A 23,223-nucleotide genomic window follows, 5' to 3' on the forward strand; every position below is an offset into this window, starting at 1 on the left:
ACATAAATACGTGATGAACAAAAACATGAGTAAATGAAAAACAGTGTATAGAATATATACTTAGCTGGCTCATTTTCAATTTTATTTAAAAATTTAAAGGGCTGGGGTTCTAGTTTTAAAATTAAGTGATGGGTACACAGGTGTTCACTTTTTTAGTATGCATCATAAATTACATACAATGTAAATTCTGTGTGTGTGTATATAGTAGTTTTCCCCCATCTGTGGTTTTGCTTTCTATAGTTTTAGTTACCCAGTCAAAAATATAAAGAGGAAAATTCCAGAAATAAGCAACTCATAAGTTTTAAATTGCATGTCCTACCACCCAGGACATGAATTATCCCTTTATTCAGTGTATCCATGCTGTATACACTACCGGCACTATATAATGTGACTGTATAGGAAAGAACATAGTATATAGAGGGTTTGGTACTATCTGTGGTTTCAGGCATCCACTGAGGATCTTGGAACATATTCCTCACAAAGGACTACTATATACCATATATTATATATATATACCCCCTCACACACACACATTTCTAATGCATTTAAAAGTTTTAACATGCTATGAAAAAACATCATATATGTGGGGCTGGTACTATCTATGGTTTCAGATATCCACTGGGGGTCTTGGAACATAGCTTCAGTGAACAAGGGGAGACTACTATACACAAATAAGTAAACTGAAAGAGGTTCGTTTTACTCTTGTTTAATCTATCACACAATTTCACTCTGTCACCCAGGTTGGAGTACAGGGGCACGATCTCGGCTCACTGTAACCTCCGCCTCCTGGGTTCAAGCAATTCTCCCTGCCTCAGCCTCCTGAGAAGCTGGAATTACAATGCGTGCCACAATGCCCAGCTGATTTTTGTATTTTTAGTAGAGATGGGGTTTCGCCATGTTGGCCAGGCTGGTCTTGAACTCCTGATCTCAGGTGATCCACTTGCTTCGGCCTCCCAAAGTGCTGGGATTACAGGAGTGAGCCACCACGCCCAGCCCACACAATTTATTAAAAAGAAATCTAAGGATATTAAGTGTGTTTAACAAGAAATAAATGTACACAAATATAAAAGTTAAGACAGTATGAGGAATTTTGGAGGTTTCTTAATAACAGATTATAAATATGAAATACCTGCATGATGAAATGCTACTCCCCATGGTACAGTTTTCTGTAATACAGAGTCCAGTCCTGAAGGCAAACGTCTTAACTGATCCATCACTTCCAGGAGTTCTTTTTGTTCCAGAATTACTGGTGGGCATTCAGAGGGTTTCACCAATCCTGTCACAAAAAAATTATCAACACCATTTGCTTCTAGCTCAGCTTCTTTAAGTGTATCTGTCTAAATCATAGTAGAGCTAAATAGCAGGGGAATGGTTCTGAAACTGCTGCATACTATAATCCCCTGGAGATCTTTTAAGAATACTGATGTCTGGTTCTTAATCCTGGACATTGTTATATAATTGGTGTGGGATGTGACCTGGACATGAAGAATTTTTAAATCTCCCCAGGCAATTCCAATGTGCGCCAAAGTTTAGGAAACTGTATAAGGGTAAGACCAAGCCCACAGGAGGGGATCAAAGGAACCTGCTGAGGAAGCAGAGTATTACGGATACTGATTACCACTCAAAGCCCCAAAATCAAAACCCTTGCTCAAGGTGTGTACCATCAACCAGCAGTAGCAGTATCAGAGGGTTTCACCAATCCCGTCACGAAAAAGCCTACTCCTCTGTGAAATTATTCTTGCCTCTTTGGCATTAATCTGGTAGCTAATTAAATAGTACCCTCTGTTTTTTGTCTTCTCCCCCAGTAAGAGCTTAACGTTTTTTTGAGACAGGGTCTCACTCTGTCACCCAGGCTGGAATACAGTGGCACAATCCCTGCTCATGGCAGCCTCGACCTCCTGGGCTCAAGCAATCCTCCTACCTCAGTCTCCTGGTTAGTTAGGACCAGACACACAAGCCACTATGTCCAGCTAGCATTTTTTTTTTCACTTGTAGAGATAGGGTCTCCCTAGGTTGCCCAGGCTGGTTTCGAATTCCTGGGCTTAAGCAATCCTCCCACCTTGGCCTCCCAAAGTGCTGAGATTACAGGCATGAGCCACCACCCAGCCTTAACTTTCTTATATGCAGTAAAAGCTTTACATACTTATATGTTGTCTTTAAAAATTTCCAGATTTTTGGATATTTGAACTTGTAAAACTTTTTATAAACAGTAAATATATGGCTGGGCATGGTGGCTGACACCCGTAATCCCAGAACTTTGGGAGGCCAAAGTGGGCAGATCACTTGAATCCAGGAGTTTGAGACCAGCCTGGGAAGTGTGGCAAAATCCCATCTCTAAAAAAAAATACAAAAAAATTAGCCAGGCATGGTGGCATGCACCTATAGCCCCAGCTACTCGGGAGGCTGAAGTGGGAGGATCACTTGAGCCCATGAGGTAGAGATTACAGTGAGCTGAGATCATGCCACTGCATTCCATCCTGGACAACAGAGCAAGACCCTGTCTCAAAACAAAAACAAAAACAAAAAAACAAAAAGAAAAATAAATAAATGTATGTTCTAGAATTATTATATGTCAGTTGGAAGTAAAAATATGTATATTTAAATATGTATCTTATATTTCATACATTTTTAAATTTTTAGGTAAACTTTTTAAAAAATTTTAAGGAATCACAGAGAGTTGCCAATGTTTTATTTTGCTGAGGGCAATTAATTTTTTAAAACCTTATCTATCAATATTTTTACTTCAAAAAAAGACATTTAACATTAAAAAATGAGTAGGAATAATTTCAGAATGTAAACTGCAGCTTTATAAATAATGTGCTGCCTTGTCTTTATTTTTCTGATAAAAATCTCATCATAGACCAGGCTCCAGTCCAAGCAGGAGCATTTGGGAACCACTGCTACAAACCAAGATAACAAAATCTCAAGAAAAGAAAATGATGATGATTCTGGTTATTAAGGATTATAAATGGCCATGGCAAAATGTAAGGAAATAAGCTAACCCGGTGTAGAAAGTTAAGGGGAAACTGGAAGAGATAATACACTGTTAGACAACAGCCTACCCAATATAAACTTCAGGCAAAGTTTACTTGTTAGAGCTAGGCTTGAGATTTCCATCACTTATCCTCATGATGTGACTGGTATAATTAATTAATAAAATATCCTAATATTCTGTGACTAGAACTGGTCCCTGTCTTCCTTGTATTTATCTTGAGCACCACAGACTAGTAAAAATAGTGAGGCAACAGTGTTCACTCTAGAATCAGTAAAAATATATACTATGATTATAGCCATTAGTATATACTAGATCACCATCTGGCAACAAAAAAGGAACAAACTGATAAATTAACAACCTGGGTGAACATCAGTCACACCAGGCTGAGTGAAAGCAAGCTAGATACAAAAGACACATACATACTGTATGACTTCATTTACATGGAATTTTTAGAAAAGCACAAGTAATCTAAAGTGACAGCAAGCAGAGATCAACAGTTGCCTAAGTCTGGAATAGAGGGAAGAGACAGCAAAAGAAAAGAGAATATTTTAGGGTAATGAAAATGTTCTAGGTGTTGATTATATTATGGTTAAACAGATGTATGCATATGTTAAAATTTATCATATACATACAAAATGGTTACATTTTCTTATAAATAATACCTCAGAGCTTATTTTAAAATACATTTGTATATACATGCATGTGCGTGTATATTTGTGTATAAATACACACACACACACACATACACACGAGTTGACTGTCAAACAACACAGGAGTTAGAAACACAGAAACCCCCAGTCAAAAATCTGCACACAACTTGACTTCCCCAAAAGTTAACTACTAATAGGCGGTGTCTCACAACTGTAATCCCAGCACTTTGGGAGGCCGAGGCGGGTGGATCACGAGGTTAGGAGATCGAGACCATCCTGGCTAACACGGTGAAACCCTGTCTCTACTAAAAATACAAAAAATTAGCTGGGCGTGGTGGTGGGCACCTGTAGTCCCAGCTACTCGGGAGGCTGAGGCAGGAGAATGGCATGAACCTGGGAGGCGGAGCTTGCAGTGGGCCAAGATAGCGCCACTGCACTCCAGCCTGGGCAAAAGACCAAGACTCCGTCTCAAAAAAAAAAAAAAAGAAAACAAAAAAGAGAAAATACATTTACTATTCATTAACTGGAAGTAGATCATCATAGAAGTCTTCATCTTCATCATCTTTACCTTGAGTAGGCTGATGAAGGAGAAACAGAAGGGGTTCATCTTGCTGTCTCAGGGGTGGCAGAGGCAGAAGTGGTGGCAGTAGAGGCAGGCACGCTTGGTGTAACTTTACGCAAATACATTATAATTTCTGCCTGTTTTTGCTTTTTCATTCTCTAAAAACGTTTATATATGGTAGCAATCCTTTCGCCATTTGCTGTCGTTTCAGTGCCGATATCATAGAAGGGTCCGTGCCATAAAAAAAGTCAAAAGCAGTCTTGAATAATTAGAATCCTGCCAAATTGTCCAATGTCAACTTGTTTTCTGGTACTGCTTCTTCTGTGTCTTCTTACTCATCATCCGGCACTTGTTTGGAAGCACTCCTTTCCTTCAAGTCATCTGTTAATTCCTCTGGTGCGGTGTCTACTAGCTCTTGAATTTCTCCAAGATTCATATCTTGAAACCCTTTACCTCCACCTTTTTTTGCCATTTTCACAATCTTTTTCATGATTTCGTTTGTACCTCCACCTTTTTTTGCCATTTTCACAATCTTTTTCATGATTTCGTTTGTACCTCCACCTTTTTTTGCCATTTTCACAATCTTTTTCATGATTTTCGTTCAAGACTTTCACAAGGTTCTATCAGGGTTCTCTTCCATAATGTTGACAGTCCTTTCCCTAGAGTACAGTGCGTAATGAGCTTTAAACGTCCTCATGACCCCTTGATCTACAGACCAAATTAGAGATGCTGTGTTTGGGGGTAAGTAGATCACTTTGATGCCTTAAGTGTTGAACTCATGGGGTTCTGGATGGCCCAAGGCATTGTTCAATATCAAAAGAAAGTTAAAAGGCAGTCCCTTACTGGCAATGTATTTCCTGGCTTCAGAGACAAAGCATTGATGAAATGAATCCAGAGAAAGGGTTCTCACTCTCCAGTCCTTGTACAACCAAAAGACTGGCAACCAGTGTTTATCTATTCCCTCTAAGGCTTGAGTATTAGCTGTTTTATAGACATGAGTAGTCCTGATCGTAAACCCAACTGCATTTGCACAAAACAAGAGTTAGCCTATCCCTTCCTGCCTTAAATCCTGGTGCTTTCTTCTCTTTCTTACTAATAAATGGGTTCTTTGTGGCAATTTTTTTTTTCTCAGAATAGGGCACTTCCATCTGCATTAAAAATCTGTTCAGGCAGATATCCTTTCTCCTCAATAATTTTCTTAATGGTATCTTGGAACTCATCTGCAGCCTCTTGGTCTTGCATCTCCTGTTATCTTGACATTTTTTCAAATTCATACAAATCACCAAAAAATTTTCCAATATATTATGTATTGAAAAAAATCCACATATAAACCTCTTTCTAAAATTATCCAACCATCTTTTGCTGGCATTAAATTCTCCAGCTTTAGATCCTTTTGCTTTAAGTTGCCATATGGACTTCATTTTTTCTCAAATCATAGTAGAGTCTATAGGTATGCATTTCTTCTGTGTGTGTTTGTCTCTGTATGTGTGTGTGTGTGTGCACACGCAGGCACGTGCATCTGTGGCAACAGGATCTCACTCTGCCACCCAGACTGAGCTGAGCACAGTGGCACGATCATGGCTGACTGCACCCTTTACCTCCCAGGCTCAAACGATCCTCCCACCTCAGCCTCCCAAGTAGCTGGAACTATAGGAACACATCACCACACCTGGCTATTTTTTTTTGAGATGGAGTCTCGCTCTGTCGCCCAGGCTGGAGTGCGGTGGCACGATCTCGGCTCACTGCAACCTCTGCCTCCCAGGTTCAAGCAATTCTCCTGCCTCAGCCTCCCAAGTGGCTGGGACTACAGGCATGCACCACCACGCCTGGCTAATTTTTATATTTTTTAGTAGAGACGGGGTTTCACCATGTTGTCCAGGCTGGTCTCAAACTCCTGACCTCAGGTGATCCGCCCACCTCATCCTCCCAAAGTGCTGGGATTACAGGTGTGAACCACCATGTCCGGCCTAATTTTTTAACTTTTGTAGAGATAAGGTCTCACTATGTTGCCTATGCTGGTCTCGAACTCCTGGACAAAAGTGATCCTCCTGCCTTGGCCTTCCAAAGTGCTGGAATTATTGACGTAAGCCACCTCACCCAGCAGGTATGCCTTTCATATAGTGATCCTGCAGCCACATAAAACTGCATTTTCAAAATCAGATGAAGAAGTATTTCATAAAATGTGCAAAGCTGCAGCAATAGCTTCACAAATTTCCTTCTTTTTTTACAGTAGTACTTAAGCTCGATGCATTTATCTTAAAATAGTAAATGCAGCTGCAGACCTCAACTTATGGTACATAGCAAGCAATTCAATTTTTTCTTAGAATGCCACTACTTTTCTCTGCTTCTTCGGAACACTTCCAGCATCACTAGTGGCACCTCAAATTGGTCCCATGGTATTATTCAAGGTTTACAGTACTGCACTAAATATGATGAAAAGTACATGAGAAACATGATAAATTACTTTTTACTGCAATATGCAATTTATGAGACGCAAACTGCTCATATGAAGATGATAAGCGTCATATTTTAAGTGCATACTCACAACACGTGAGCTCACTGCAACAGCAGCAGGAGGTGGCTATAAAATTATTACAGTAGTAGTACAGTATATACTACAGTTAATTTCATGCAGTTATGATTTAACACTGCCTCTTTACATTTGTTTACATTTTTCTTCTGTGAATGGGGCCATGTATGGTCTGTGTCTGTGTGCATAAGTTTTGATAAATATTTATTTATTTATTCGAGAGAGGGTCTCACTGTCACCTAGGTTACAGTAAAGTGGCGCGATCTCGGCTCACTGCAGCCTCCACCTCCCAGGTTCAAGTGATTCTCCTGCCTTATCCTCCCATGTAGGTAGGATTACAGGTGCCCGCCATCACATCCAGCTAATTTTTGTATTTAGGAGAGATGGGGTTCCACTATGTTGGCTGGGCTGGAAATTTTAATTTTTTTTTTTTTTTTTGAGATGGAGTTTCGCTCTTGTTGCCCAAGCTGGAGTGCAATGGCACGATCTCAGCTCACTGCAACCTCTGCCTCCCAGGTTCAAGTGATTCTCCCACCTCAGCCTCCCGAGTAGCTGGGATTACAGGCGTGCACCACCACACCCAGCTAATTTTTGTATTTAGTAGAAACGGGGTTTCACTATGTTAGCCAGGCTGGTCTCAAACTCCTGACCTCAGGTGATCCACCCTCCTCAGCCTCCCAAAGTGCTGGGATTACAGGCATGAGCCACCATGCCTGGCAGAAATTTTAATTTTTAATAAAAGATTTGGGCCGGGCACAGTGGCTCATGCCTGTAATCCCAGCATTTTGGGAGGCCAAGGCAGGCGGATCACTTCAGATCAGGAGTTCAAGACCATCCTGGCTAACATGGTGAAACCTCATCTCTACACAAATACAAAAATTAGCCAGGCATGATGGCGGGTGCTTGTAATCCCAGCTACTGGGGAGGCTAAGATGGAAGAATCACTTGAACCCAGGAGGCAGAGGTTGCAGTGAGCCGAGATCATGCCATTGTATTCCAGCCTAAGTGACGGTGCGAGACTCTGTCTCAAAAAATAATAATAAATAATAATAGATTTGTGTATATTTTAAGGTAGGATGTGATAAAATAGACTAGTATCTACATATGTTTTAGGCTACATGACATACCTTTTTCTTTTTGTTTTTTAATGTTTTCATGTTTCTAGGCTACATAGCTTGTCAGTTTTTTCAAATTAACACAAATCACCAAAATATTTTCTAATATATTATGTATTGAAAAAAAATCCACATATAAATGAACACACACAATTCAAACCCATGTCATTCAAGGGTCAACTTATACATATGTATGTATGTGTGTATGATTCTTTTCAGAGTTACACATTCCTTTGGAAATATAAAGAAAGATATGGTTACTTTTCCCAAAGAAATGTCTACATGTGAAGTTTTGCATCCAATTTAGGGGCTCCAAAGATCAAACTCTTAAAGCCCATGGATCCCTGATAAAGAACTATAGTATATACCCAGTATTCTAAAAATCTAAAGCTGATTAGTCTAAGCATGTGTGTGTATACATAGTCTATACTATGGATGGAATATGATTAGAATCACAAAAGCACAGTTTGGTAAAAAGGATACCACCTAGTGGGCAGGCAGTGACAATGATGAACAAAAGCCATGTTTTTGTTAATATAATCACTACCATTACTTTCAAGCAAATGTACTAAGCATGAAGGCTTTCCTTTCCATCCATAACTCACCCTCAGCTTGATGATGTAGATTATAAAACTCTCGAGCAATGATATCTGCCAGCTTCTCACACCATTTCTTTGATGGACAAAAAAGTAATACTGAATGGTTATCACGAATCGTCTCATAACATAAACTAACAACGTGGTCCTCATCTCCCTAAAACAGAAAGATAAATAACCACTTTAGTGGTACTTTCAAAAGATTCTCACATCAGTTTAAAAGCATTCATTTTCCTTTCTGGGGAAGCTTTTTCTTCTTTAAGGCATAATGAAAATCAGTTACAAAGTCAATAACAAAAGAAAGGAAAAAAAAGAAGAAAAAATAAACTCCTAACGATGAAAGGTGAAAGAAATACTTACTATTCATTCAACTAATATTTACTGAGCTCCAACCCTCAGGCAATGGGAATACAATATTGAGTAAAAAGAAAGTCAAGATCCTAATAGTCAAGGGGTTTATAGTCTCACCAAGAGACACATTAAAATACAGATGTCCTCAACTTAAAATGATTGGACTTTATGATTTTTTTTATTTTACAATGGTGCAAAAGCAGTATGCACTCAATAGAAACCATACTTTGGGTGCCCACACAACTCTTCTATTTTTCACTCTCAGCACAGTATTCATTAAATTATAAGATATTCAACACTTTATTATAAAACAGGCTTTGTGCTAAATGATTTTGCCCAACTATAAGCTGATGTAAATGTTCTGAGAACATTTAAGGTAGGCTAGGCTAAGCTATGATATTCAGTAGGTTAAATGTATTAAAGGCATTTTCAACTTACAATGAGTTTATCAGGATATAACCCTATCATAAGTAGAAGAGCATCTGTACTAAATAAATAAATATAAAATACAACAATAATATATACCATTAAAAGAGAGTTTTACGGTGTTTTGAGGCCTCATATTTGACAGAAAGACCTGAAAGAAAAATTGTCCTGAGAAAACAATTTAGCTGAGATGTGAAGGTGGGGAAACATTATCTCAATGAAAGGCAACACATTTCAAATGAACAAAAGGGCATGTGTGAATCCACTGTGGTGGCCCTGCAAGTTCTCCATACTGGAAGTATGTCAATGTATGTATTAAAAACTCGATTAATGCATCCATCTATTCACTCATTAAACAAATATTTACTATATGTCAAATATTGTTCTAGGTACTGGGGATGGAGCTGCGAACAAAGCAGAAAAAAAGCTCTACCCTCATAATGTTTCTACTCCAGTAGGAAGAGATAGATAATTACAAATATGAGGTAAGTAAAATACATAAGGGACAGGGCGCAGTGGCTCACTCCTGTAATCCCAGCACTTTGGGAGGCCGAGGCCTGAGGTCGGGAGCTCGAGACCAGCCTGACCAACATGGAGAAGCTCCGCCTCTAGTAAAAATACAAAATTAGTTGGGCATGGTGGTGCATGCCTGTAATCCCAGCTACTCGGGAGGCTGAGGCAAAAGAATCGCTTGAACCCGGGAGGCGGAGGTTGCGGTGAGCTGAGATCACGCCATTGCACTCCAGCCTGGGCAACAAGAGCAAAACTCCATCTCAAAAATAATAATAATAATAATATGTTTGGTTTTGAAAAGTGCTAAGGGAAAAGAAATAGAGACCATGTAAGGGAGAACACTATAATTTAGACAAGTTGGCCAGGGAAGGTCTAAGATGGTGACATTTGAGTAAAAAAGTCCAAAGGTGAAAGAGTAAACCACACTGATGGCCCTAAGGGGAAAGTATTCTAGAAAAAGAGAACCTGAGGCCAGAAACTCTTGATGTATTAAAAAACAGCAGAGGCCAGTGTGAAGGAAGTGAGAGGGAACATAGTAGATAGAGTCAGAGCACTAAGAGGGGTGGGGGATGTAGATCATGTAGGACCTTATAGACTACTAAAAAGACACTGGCTTTTATTCTAAATGAAACAGAAAGCCACTGCAAGTTTCTGAGAAGAAGGGTAACATGATCTGATGTTCATTTTAAATAGATCACTAGCTCCTGTAAGCACAGACTGAAAGGGACAAGGGCAGAAGCAGAGAGAACAATTAGGAAATATTTCAATAATCCAGGTAAGAAATATAAGTGGTTCAAAAGGGTGGAGGCACAGACATGGTAAAAGAAGAAAAAAATTAACAGGAGAGCAAATGAATGTGTTCACACATAAATGTATTGAAGTAACCAAGGCATAGCCAGGCGAAATATGGGGCACAGAGCAAAGCAAGCAAGATTCCATACCAAGTATGCAGAAGCTACAAATGCATACCTAGGTACTTAGTGAAACACATGAATTTCCAATTCTATTTCCAATTCTAAAATGACCCTTAGCTGTTTTAGTACTCAGAGGCACAACTCTGCACAAAAACAGCAGATGCCTCACTCCACCAATGTACATGAGTCAGTTCTTTAACCTCAGGATTAAAGTGTATTTGGGAGTATGGGAGGGTACTTATTTATCAAGTAACTTTCTAGATACCAGATAATTTTTAAAAATCATATTTAATTCTTACAATATTCAAGATAGGGATTTAATATCCTATTTAATAGGTGAAGATATGAGGTTCAGATAGGTTTTGTGATTCAACTACTATCTCAGCCATATCAAGTATCTCTATTAAGTATCAGAGGTAGATCTATCAGACTACGAAAACAATATTCTTTTCACTCTACTATATATTATACCTACCATTTAACAAAAAAGTTAATCTTGCACACTAGCAGTTAGTGTAAACTAAACCATAAGAAAATCTTTTCCCAGTAAAAAGAAAACGCTACAAGATCAGTTATTTTTTTAAAATGTTTATATTATATATCAGGAAACAATTATTTATTTAAATTAAAGGTACAACTACATTTCCTCTCTCACCATCACTGCCAATATTTTTTTTGGTGGGGGACGGAGTCTTACTCTGTTGCCCAGGCTGGAGTGCAGTGGCATGATCTCGGCTCACTGCAGCCTCTGCCTCCCATGTTCAAGCAATTCTCCTGCCTCAGCCTCCCGAGTAGCTGGGATTACAGGCGCCCACCACCACACCCAGCTAATTTTTGTATTTTTAGTAGCGACAGGGTTTCACATGTTGGCCATGATGGTCTCTAACTCTTGACCTCAAGTGATCCACCCGCCTTGGCCTCCCAAAATGTTGGGATTACAGACGTCAGCCACCACACCCAGCTCACCACCAATTCTTTAAGAGGAAACCAATTAGCTTAATATTAATCCTAATGTATATGTAACTCCCAATTACATCATTCAGAATTTGTTAGCAATTTGCTAGAAAATGAAATCAAACACACAGATACAAATAGTAGTGATGTAAATATATTGATTTACCTTCACTTGTAGCATGGGCTCAAATTCCCTCACAAGTTTCATTGAAGAGTCATATATGGAATTTCCAACTTTTACTGACTCCAAAAGCGGTACAGGGCGAAAGTCGGTATGGTAGAGTTCAGCATTCAACCAGGAAGCCACAAGCTCCAAATTAGGAAGGGTAGCACTCATGCCAACGATTTGCACAGCGTTAGACAGAGAACTGGCTAGATCTGCCTGACTGTAAAAAAACAAATGAAAAGAACATTAAAAGATATATAATACATTAATAATTAGTGTTGCTAACAATATTCTTGGCTATGCCCTTTGATACACACATGCATACATTTCTTTAGGATATATACCTAAGAATAAAAGTACTGAGCCACAGATTACTGAGTCACAGAATATCTTCAATTTTAGTACATAATCCCACATTGTTTTCCAAAGTAACACCTCCACAATCTGTGTTTTCTATTGTTCCATAATCTTCTCACCACTTGGTATTGTCAATCTTTTTAATGTTGGCAGTTATAGACAGTACGTGGTAGTATTTCTCTCTTTTTAGACAGGGTCTTGCTCTGTCACCCAGGCTGGAGTGCAATGGACCTGTCTCGGCTCACTGCAACCTCCACCTCCCAGGTTCAAGTGATTCTCCTGCCTTAGCCTCCGAAGTAGCTGGGACTACAGGTGTGTACCACCACACCTGGCTAATTTTTGTATGTTTAGCAGAGACAGGGTTTCACTGTGTTGGCCAGGCTGGTCTCGAACTCCCGACCTTGTGATTTACCCACCTCGGCCTCCCAAAGTGCTGGGATTACAGGTGTGAGCCACTGTGCCCAGCCAGTATTTCTTTGAAGAAGTAATTTACAGTTCCCTGATAACCAATGAGACTACTGAGCATCACTTCATGTGTATGAACCATGTGGATACCCTTTTTTTTTTTTGAGACGGAGTCTTGCTCTGTCGCCCACTCACTGCAAGCTCCATCCCCTGGGCTCCTGCCATTCTCCTGCCTCAGCCTCCCAAGTAGCTGGGACTACAGGCGCCCACCACCACGCCTGGCTAATTTTTTGTATTTTTAGTAGAGACGGGTTTTCACCATGTTAGCCAGGATGGTCTCGATCTCCTGACCTCGTGATCCACCCACCTCAGCCTCCCAAAGTGTTGGAATTACAAGCATGAGCCACCACGCCCAGCCGATACTGTTTCAAAAACCTGTTTTTTTGTCCATTGATATAGTGGGTTGTGTTTTTCTTATTCATTTCTAGAATTTTTAAATGTCTGGATAGTGAATTTCCTCTTTCATTTTTTGCTCTGTTTTTATTAGTTTATCAAGCTTTCTGTTCCATTATTTTACTTTTTTTTTTTTGAGACAGGGTCTAGCTCTGTCACCCAGGCTGGAGTGCAAAGGCACGATCTTGGCTTATGGCAACCTCTACCTCCAGGGTTCAAGTGATTCTTATGCCACCTGAGTAGCTGGGATTGCAGGTATGCATCACCATGCCCAGCCAAATTTTGTATTTTTAGTAGAGACAGGGTTTTGCCATGTTGGGCAGGCTCATCTAGAACTGGTCTCAAGTGATCTGCCTGCCTTGGCCTCCCAAAGTGCTGGGATTACAGGCATGAGCCACCATGCTTGGCCTTTTTTCTAAGTTATTGGGATGGATAATTAAATAATTGATTCTCAGTCTCTCTTCCTTAATAATATATATACTTTATGCTATCAATTTCCTTTTAAAAACAACTTCTGCTGCCCTTCACAAGTTTTGTTAAGAAATATTTTTATTATACTTTCAGTTCAAACTATTTTCTAACTTCTGTTGTGATTACTTTTTTGATCTAAAAGTGTGTCAAAAATGTGTTTATTTCTAGTCATGTAGACATTTCCTAGTTATGCTTTTCTTATAGCTAAATTCACTGTTGTTAGAAAATAAATGATATGAATCCATTAAAATATGTTAAGACTTGCTTTATGGTCCAGCATATGGAAAACTTTTTAATAAATGTTCCACGTGTAACTCAAACACACAGGTACTCTGCTGTTTTGAGGTAATTGTTCAATATATATCCATTAGGTCAAATTTGCTGATTATATTAATCAGATTTTCTATATCCCTAGTGATTTGGGATATAGATGGTTATCTGCTTGTTCTATCACAAGAGAGATGTGTTCAATTCTCCCTTAACTGAAAAGAATCTATTGAGTACCCAGCACAATGACTAAAAATAGACCAACACCAACACACATCAGTATGAAATTTCACAGCACTGTGGAAAAAGAGGAGTGCCTAAAAATTCCCAGACAGAATTTAAAAAATTGTTTACAAAGGATGAAAAACCAGCATAGCACTGAATTTCTCAATAGCAATGAGAAAATGAAGTAATGCCTTGACAACTCTGAAGGAAAAGTATTTCTAATCTTGACTTTTATACCTGGATAGTCCATAATTATGGAGGCCGGGCACGGTGGCTCATGCCTATAAACCTAGCACTTTGGGAGGCCGAGGTGGGTAGATCACCTGAGGTCAGGCGTTCGAGACCAGCCTGGCCAACATGGTGAAACCCTGTCTCTATTAAAAATACACAAATTAGCTGGGTGTGGTGGCAGGCACCTATAATCCCAGCTACTCAGGAGGCTCAGGCAGAAGAATCGCTTGAACCCGGGAGATGGAGGTTGCAGTGAGCCAAGATCACGCCACTTCACTCCAGCCTGGGCAAAAGAGCGGAACTCCATCTCAAAAAAAAAAAAAAAAGAAGGAATTATGAGGCATTTTCAGACATGCAAGTTCTCAAAAAGTTTATACCTATGTGTGTTCACTGAAATAAAGTAGAAGTTCCTGGAAGATATTCCCACCAAAATGAGATGGTAAATCAAGACAGACATATGGTCAAAAAATTGGTAGGGGGAAGGGAATCCCAAGATGATTGCTATATAGCACATATATAGATTAACCACCTAACTAGATTGGAACAACTTGAAGGGCTTCAGGAAAATCTTCAAGAAGATGACTGGCAGAATAGTAAATGTGGTAGAATACACAACTGGGGAGGAGGCTAGGGATAAATTAGCAGTAAGTATCTGGAAAACCAAGCCATCAAACAAAAAAGACAGTTATTAATTTCAGAGAAAACAAAAAGTTGTTTAGAAAAGCAAAAGTAATCATATTATACTATAGCCCAGTTACCAATGTCATTTATATAGTCATAATAGTGTAACACTGAATAATGATCTAAGCAAAATCATAACATAACTATATTTGAAGAACAGGAAGATAATGAGAGGATAAGGAGAGACTGCAGAGAAGGGAGAAGATTGGGTAGTGGTTAGTAAAAAATTTAAAAGAAAGCTAGATCTTCATCTTTCATAGTAAAAGTCAAGATATAAGGTCTGAAATTTAAAAAATTAAGTAGCCACAATTAGAGATGCTGCTGTAAATATTTTTAAAAAGCTAGAAGAGTTGAAAGGTAGTTGCCTCTGAGAAGTGAGGGCTAAAAAAAATAATATTTTTTTCAAAATTAGCCTGACTACTTATATATATATAGATGACAAATACAGAAACTAGATTTTTAAAAATCTATAATAAAAATATATACATTGAAAGGTGAGCAGTCAGAAAATTAAGAATGTTTACACAGTAATCTAAAATCAGTTTCAACCTGAAATACTTTTTCTGTTGTTGTTAGAGACATGGTCTTGCTCTGTTGCCCAGGCTAGAGTAAAGTGGCACAATCATACCTCATTGCAGCCTGGAACTCTTGGGCTTAAGTAATCCTCCTGCCTCAGCCTACTGAGAAGCTGGGACTACAGGTGTGTGCCACCATGCCCAGCTAATTTTTTTTATTATTTATAGAAATGGGGTCTCACTGTGTTGCCCAGGCTGGTCTGGAACTCAGGCTCAAGTGATCCTCCCACATCAGCCTTCCAAAGTGCTGGGATTACAGGTGTCAGCCACCATGCCTGGACTGACTTCTGGAACAAAAACAAACTACTATACATAAGTTTTCTCAATAAGAAAAATATTACACTCCCTTAATTTATTTAACTCATGCATTTTTCAGACACTTTCTCAACATTGTTTGAAATCTCAGGAACTCAGTTATTTCACGTACTTACCAAGATGCTGATTTCCGAGTAATATAGCAAATCTTGGTCAGCAAAAGTTCCAGCAGATACCCTCGGTGAGAGTCTCCCAGCATATGTAATTCATCCACAACCACCATTCCTAAAAAGATTTTCCAGATACTAGGTTTTTACAGAATGTCACATCCATGAAGAATCTTTTTCCAATTTTTATTTCACTGTATTTAATTTCCTTTATGTCGACTTTTAGATTTGGGGGTACATGTGAAGGTCTGTTACCTGGGTATATTGTGTAATGCTGAGGTTTGGATACAAATGATCCCATCACCCAGGTACTTAGCAATAGTACCCTATTATTAAATAGTTAGTTTTTCAACTCTTGTTCCCTTCTAGTAGTCCCCAGTTTCTGTTGTCGCCATCTTTATGTTCATGAGTACTCAAAGGTTAATTCCCACTTACGAGTGAGAACATGTGGTACTTGGTTTTCTGTTCCTGCGTTAATTGGCTTAGGATAATGGCTCCAGCTGCATCCATGTGGCTTTGCTACAAAGGACATGATTTCATTCTTTTTATGACTGCGCCAAGAAGACATTTAAAAGACTCAATATCTTTGAAATAAGATATTGAGATGCCAACTCTTGCCTCCAGAAGTAGATAATAGACAAGAGAAAAACAAATGGGACCTAGAGAAATCACAACAGCTCCACTTCCTTCCATCAAAAATAGCAATAGAAAGTATTTACTTATTTTCTAACTTTCCCACACAGTGATATAAGATATAATACACTATATAATACATTGCAAGTGATGCAAACTTCAAACCATAAATCAAAAATCATATTCCTTATAATGGGCAATTCTTTTCCAAGATGTTTCAGGTATTACAGGCAGTCGTACTACAAGGTATACTGGATCTAAAAATCAATTATTAGCTTACTCAGGGCTAAACAAACCCAGGGAAAACTGCCTCTCATTACTCTTCTAAATTGGCAACTTCACCAAAATAAACATACAATGAAATATCAAAGACATCTACGTCAGTTGTCAACGTATTGACTTTTCAGTGGGAAAACATACATACTTATGTTAGAAAGTAGCTTAGAAAAAACATAAGAGGGTCCAGAAGAAAAAAACAATTTTAAGAGATTTTTTTTTAATATGGTAGGCTAGTGAGTCATCATACTGCAAAACATAAATATGATCACAATGTCCTTCACTACTTGGAGAATTTAACCAATGTATACACTTGGAATAATTCTTAAGAATTACTGAAAATTCAGTATCAACTAATACTTTCTTTAGTTAAACATTTTCATAACAACATAGTTTCCACATGCACTGGTATTCTCCCCACCCCAAATTCTCCCCACCAAAAGACAACTTTCTGGTGAAAAGGAATTCAAGGAGACAATAGGAAACTTCCTAATGACACATGATGTTCTTTTTCCTATCAATAAGCTGTCTCCAAAATTGTACTGTCTGATAAGTTATTTTAGCACTTATTCATTCATTCACCAAAAAAAAAAAAAGTATTCTGCCTGCCGTGTGCCAGGCACTGTGCTAGGTACATTGGAAATAGCACTTACTACGAGTCTATTGCAACTCTCAAATATTTAAACTCCAATGGGGTCACAAGTAATAAGACAATTCTGATACAAATCAATTGCAATTTATCTCTCCAAGCTTTATGGAGCATAGCCTATGTCTGATTCCCACCCTCCACCCCTACCCTACCATAACTTTACCATGGTATTTTTAAGTTCACCAGGTTCTCAATAATTAGCTGATATTCTTGCTACTTCTGCTGCTGCAATCCTTCTATTCCTGTTGCTACCTCTACATAATGGCCTTTCCATAATGGCAAAAAAATGCATTAAGATAGAAAATCTTCCCATAATCCCAAGCTCAAATAGAGTGTCAGTTTCTTTAGCTTCCTACCATTTCCATGCCGAATGGTAGACTCTGGGTCCAAGCCCAAAATAGCCATCATAGCAGCAGAATATAATAACAAAAACCCATATACACTAACTGCAAAATGGCAGATCTGGCCCGGCAGGCTTCCTTCTATTCCTGGTAAAATTTAGATAGGAAAGAAGCAAGGAGAAATTATTGAGGGCTCAAGGATATCCTCTACGTTTTGTAAAGTACAAAAATGCAACGTAACGGAGTCAATAACAGCAGCAGGACACAAAACTTATACACACAGCGTTCCTAACATTACAGATGCCAATTCTTGCCTCCAGAAGTAGATAATAGACAATAGGAAAACAAATGGGACCTAGAGAAATCACAACAGCTCCACTTCATTCCATCAAAAATAGCAATAGAAAGTATTTACTTATTTTCTAACTTTCTTACCTAACAGATCCATCTTATTTTCCTCTATGAGGCGATTGATCAGACCATTGGCTCTCTCAATTGTGCAGACTGCAATATCCAATGAAGAGAAATGCCTTGATGGAGAGGTGCTGCCCATATAACCATCTACTTTTATTCCTACTTCCTGAAACAGACTCTGAATTGAGTAAAAAGGAACAATACAGGTGAAAAAACTTGAAATTCAAGAGTTATAAACTGGTTCTATCCCAGAACATAGACATAAGTATCTAAAGACATCTACCAGATTACTGTCATCAGTTGTTTCTGGCCAGGACACACTGGTTCTTTTTAGATCACACACTAAAAATATAAAGTTTAGAACTGACAAAACTGTTAAGAGTCAAATAAAATTATGCCATTTTAATGACAGCATAATAATCTAAAAACTTCTAAGAGCTATTTATAGGAATTAAAATTGGAGAAAAACTACCTTAAGCACTAACGCTTTTAATCTAATAAATAGCAAGAAACTAGCTATAACACTTTAAGAAACAAATTTATACTTCATGAGGAAAATAGTCTCATTATCCTACTAATGACCAATTTTTTAATGTAATTGGAAGAAAAGTTTTTAAAAGTCAAATTCAGTGGGACTTTTATAAAAATTTTTTTTTTTTAGTTTAACTTTTAACTAACATACCTTTCAATAAAAAGGATCCTTTCATCATTTTGTTATTTTGGGTCTAAGTTGAGTGATGTTACCATGTATGACCAGCTGTGTTGGCTATTGTGCCTCTGAAATAACTGTTAAAAAGATTTATAGAACCATAGAAATTTAGAGCTATTCATTCAATAAAATTTTCCTGAGTGTTTACTAAGTTAACCCACAGTGCTAAGGGTTAACATCCTAATTTTACAAATAAAAAAACTGAGGCCCAGCTGGTTATATGCCCGGCCTAAAGACATAGTGGCAAAACTGGGACTAGAACCCACATTTCTTTAACAATCAGTATAACGATCTTTCCATTTCAAAAGCACATATTTTTCACTGCAGAAATCACAACAGTAAATTTATTCCATTTAATAAAACATTGTATTTGTGAAAATGCCCTAAAAACTGTAAGCATCATATTGATGTAAACTACTATTAGTCATTTTTGCAGAACAGAGGAACAGATCACATACCTGGAGCTTTACCTAAGCACCAACGGCTCTTGACTTTCTTCCCCTAAATATTCCTAAATAGTCCTCAATTAGGGCAGGATACACTTCCTTAAACACTTTCCTTTCTATGCTTCAGTCTAGTCCTACTGTTCAGTTAAATGCTGATTCTTAATGTGCATGTTTATATGCTAGTTTAAGTATTCTGTCTATTTCCTAAGAAAAGGTTTACAAATTTTTACACAATTTTCACCAATTATTCTTTTGATTTGATGGCCCCTTCTCCTTAATGCAATAATAATTTTCTTTTAACTTCCTTCTGTAAATTTTTTTTTCTTTAATTTTTTTTTTTTTGAGACAGAGTCTTACTCTGTTGCCCAGGCTGGAGTGCAATAGCGTGATCTCGGCTTACTGCAACCTCCGCCTCCCAGGTTCAAGCCTCAGTCTCCCGAGTAGCTGGAATTACAGGTGTGTGCCACAACACCCAGCTAATTTTTGTATTTTTAGTAGAGATGGGGTTTCACCATGTTGGCCAGGCTGGTCTCGATCTCCTGACCTCAGGTGATTCGCCCACCTTGGCCTCCCAAAGTGCTGGGATTACAGGCGTGAGCTACCATACCCAGCCCCCTGCTGTAAATTTTTAACACTTTTGGCAGTAGCCTCTTAAAGCTACATAGGGCACAATGAAGAAACTTTGTTTTCCACTTGCTTTTATAATCTATTTCAAATGAATGAAACCAAGACTGCCAATAATGAGCTTTTCACTATTTCAAACTTACTAAAAAACATTACCTGGAGGTAGTATTTCTTCTCTTTAGCCACAGAAACAAAGGGAAGAATAAACAAAGCTTTCTTCCGCATTTCCAAAACCCGCTTCAAAATAAGTAATTCTGCCACAAGAGTCTTCCCAGCACTTGTAGGAGCTAAAACATGATTATTCCACAAGATTATAAGAAAAAAGTAATATTTGGTACAATTCATTATTAAATGTTTTAAGCCATGTGCAGTACTACAGAGCCTAAGGCTAACCGATCACTAAGGGCCCAATAGCACTTAAAATCTTTATACCCTGAAATGCCCTTTACTTTAAACCACCTGTTTTAATAGTCTCAACTAAAAACAGTGTAAACAAATCTTTATATCAGCAATATGATGAATACTACTGAGTACCTAGTTTATACCTAAAGATCCTTTCCTCTAAGTACCAAATGGCTAAAAGGCCTGATTTGAGGAAGTAGATGAACAATTTTATTATGATAGGAGCTATGATCGAAGTTGAGGAAAAGGGCTGGGCACGGTGGCTCATGCCTGTAATCCCAGCATTTTAGGAGGCCAAGGCCGGGGGATCACTTGAGGTCAGGAGTTTGAAACCATCCTGGACAACATGGTAAAACCCCATCTCTATTACTATAAAAATAACAACAACAAAAAAAATAGCTGGGCATGGTGGCGGGCACCTGTAATCCCAGTTACTCAGGAGGCTGAGGCACAAGAATCGCTTGATCCTGGGAGGCAGAGGTTGCAGTGAGCCGAGATCACCCCACTGCACTCCAGCCTGGGCGACAGTGAGAGACTCCGTCTCAAAAAGGAAAAAAAAAAAAAAGAAGTGGAAGGAAAAAAGTTGCAAGGAATCTTACGGAAATGAAACAGAATTTATGAGAAGGTAAGGAAGAAAGCAAGAGGAGGCCAGGGTGGTGGCTGACACCTGTAATCCCAGCACTTTGGGAGGCCACGATGGGCAAGGTGGTGTATGTCTGTAATCCCAGCATCTTGGGAGGCTGAGGCCTGAGAATCACATGAACCCAGGAAGAGGAGGCTGCAGTGAGTTGCAGTCACGCCATTGCACTCTAGCATGGGTGATACAGTGAGACTCTGTTCCAAAAAAAGAAAAAAGAAAGGAAGAGGAAAGGAATGCCATGCCTAAGAAACAGCATATGGTACAAAGGCCTAGAAGAAAGCCTGGCATATTCAGATGACACAGAAGGTAATTTAGTAAGCATGGAGTATAAAGTACCTCAGGGGTATAAAAGAAGAGATATGAAAGTGCCACAAGAAAGGTTTATAATCCCATCATTTAAGGAGTTTAAACCTTGTCCTGAAAGCAATGCAGTGTGACTGATGAGTTTTATGAAAAGGAGTGACAAGATCATATTTGTACTTTATAAAGATCACTTTGGACTGGGCACAGTGAATCATGCCTGTAATCTCAAAACTTTGGGAGAATCACTTGAGCCCAGGAGTTCAAGACCAGCCTGGACAACACAGTGCCACCTGCATCTCTACAAAATATTTAAACAAAAAATTTTTTTAAAAAGACCACTTCGGGGCCGGGCGTGGTGGCGGGCGCCTCCATGTAATTCCAGCTACTCGGGAGGCTGAGGCAGGAGAATCGCTTGAACCCGGGAGGCAGAGGTTGCAGTGAGCTGAGATTGTGCCATTGTACTCCAGCCTGGGCAACAAGAGCAAAACTCCATCAAAAAAAAAGACCACTTTGGCTGCAGGAGCAGGGCAAGATCAGAGGAAAAGAATGAACTAGTTTCAAAGCTATTGCATAATCTAGAAGAAAGATGATAATAAGCTGTACCAGTTAATGGACCTAAAAACAGAAAGGAGTCAGAAGCAAGAGATATATGAGGTAACAGACACCAGGACTTGGTGATTAATTGTATAAGCTGGTGACCACAGTTCTGAATGATACCCAAGTTTCAGTTTCAAGCAATTGAAATGGTCAAGCAATTATGCCACTGCCACTAACTATGACTTCTTAGCATTTACAAGTATTTTATTTTTTGTAATGCCTTTTCACAATACAAGTACTTTCTATGTGCCAAAAACTGTTCTGAGCTTTTATATATGAAATAATTTAATCAACTCTAAGTACTACCAAGGCACACATACTCACAAACACATATACACTCTCTTACTCTTCCTAAGTAATCTGTGAGGCTGCACAGCCAGTAAGTGATAGTTTTCAAATCCAACCAGTCTAATTCCACTGCCTGAACTTATATCTGTTGATAATTATTTAATTCGTCCTTACAGCCATAATGAAAAATCTGTGTGACTCATAATTTCGGAGAAAACGGACACAAAGGAATTGCATCTTACCAAATGATTAAAGTCAGTGTAGTAAGCATGTGTTAAAAACTGTGTATGCCATAGTTGCCCATGAAAACCCATATAGGGCCGGGCATGGTGGCTCATGCCTGTAATCCCAGGACTTTGGGAGGCTGAAGTGCGTGGATCACCTGAGGTCAGGAATTCGAGACCAACCTGACCAAGATGGTGAAACCCCGTCTCTACTAAAAATACAAAAATTAGCTAGGCATGGCAGCGGGCATCTGTAATCCTAGCTACTCAGGAGGCTGAGGCAGGAGAATCACTTGAACCCGGGAGGCGGAGGTTGCAGTGAGCCAAGACAACTCCATTGCATTCCAGTCTGGGTGACAGAGCAAGACTCCATCTCAAAAAAAAAAAAAGAAAACCCATAAAAATTTTATATAAAGTATATTACTTGTTGTTTGTATATACAACCCTGTACAAACAGGTCAATCTATAGCTGGGCACGGTGACTCACACCTATAATCCCAGCACTTTGGGAGGCTAAGGTAGGCAGATCACTTGTCAGAAGCTCAAGACCAGTCTGGCCAACCCAGTGAAATCCCATCTCTACTAAAAATACAAAAAAGTAGCTGGGTCTGGTGGCGCACACCTGTAATTCCAGCTACTTGGGAGGCTGAGGCAGGAGAATCACTTGAACCTGGGAGGTGGAAGTTGCAGTAAGCCCACATAGCGCCACTGCACTCCAGCCTGGAGACAAACTCTATCTCAAGAAAAAAAAAAGGTAAATTAACAAACATATAATGATAATGTTCATACCCTGAAAAGCAACCAGGATCAAACAGGGG

At 38.9% G+C, this 23,223-nt stretch overlaps 1 protein-coding gene across 8 annotated transcripts in view; it reads right to left on the reverse strand.

The window, feature by feature from the left end:
• POLQ (DNA polymerase theta) overlaps positions 1–23,223 on the reverse strand; it is a 116,871-nt gene that overhangs the window by 92,049 nt on the left and 1,599 nt on the right. For 6 of the 8 annotated variants that reach the window (XR_010132908.1, XM_055383755.2, XM_063704094.1 and 3 more), the window contains exons 3-8: positions 20,108–20,238; positions 18,194–18,350; positions 15,869–15,977; positions 11,773–11,992; positions 8,458–8,605; positions 1,130–1,276 (exon numbers count right to left, since the gene is read on the reverse strand). Coding sequence is in view for 7 of the 8 variants with exons in the window: in XM_055383755.2 (XP_055239730.2) it covers positions 1,130–1,276; positions 8,458–8,605; positions 11,773–11,992; positions 15,869–15,977; positions 18,194–18,350; positions 20,108–20,238 (912 nt within the window). In the remaining variant the exon portion in view is untranslated. Of the gene's footprint in view, positions 1–1,129; positions 1,277–8,457; positions 8,606–11,772; positions 11,993–15,868; positions 15,978–18,193; positions 18,351–18,854; positions 18,941–20,107; positions 20,239–23,223 lie in introns of those variants that run through there. The other 2 variants (XM_063704096.1, XM_063704097.1) reach the window with 2 other exon arrangements.

This window comes from Gorilla gorilla, chromosome 2 (assembly GCF_029281585.2).
Source record: "Gorilla gorilla gorilla isolate KB3781 chromosome 2, NHGRI_mGorGor1-v2.1_pri, whole genome shotgun sequence".
Taxonomy (NCBI): domain Eukaryota; kingdom Metazoa; phylum Chordata; class Mammalia; order Primates; family Hominidae; genus Gorilla; species Gorilla gorilla.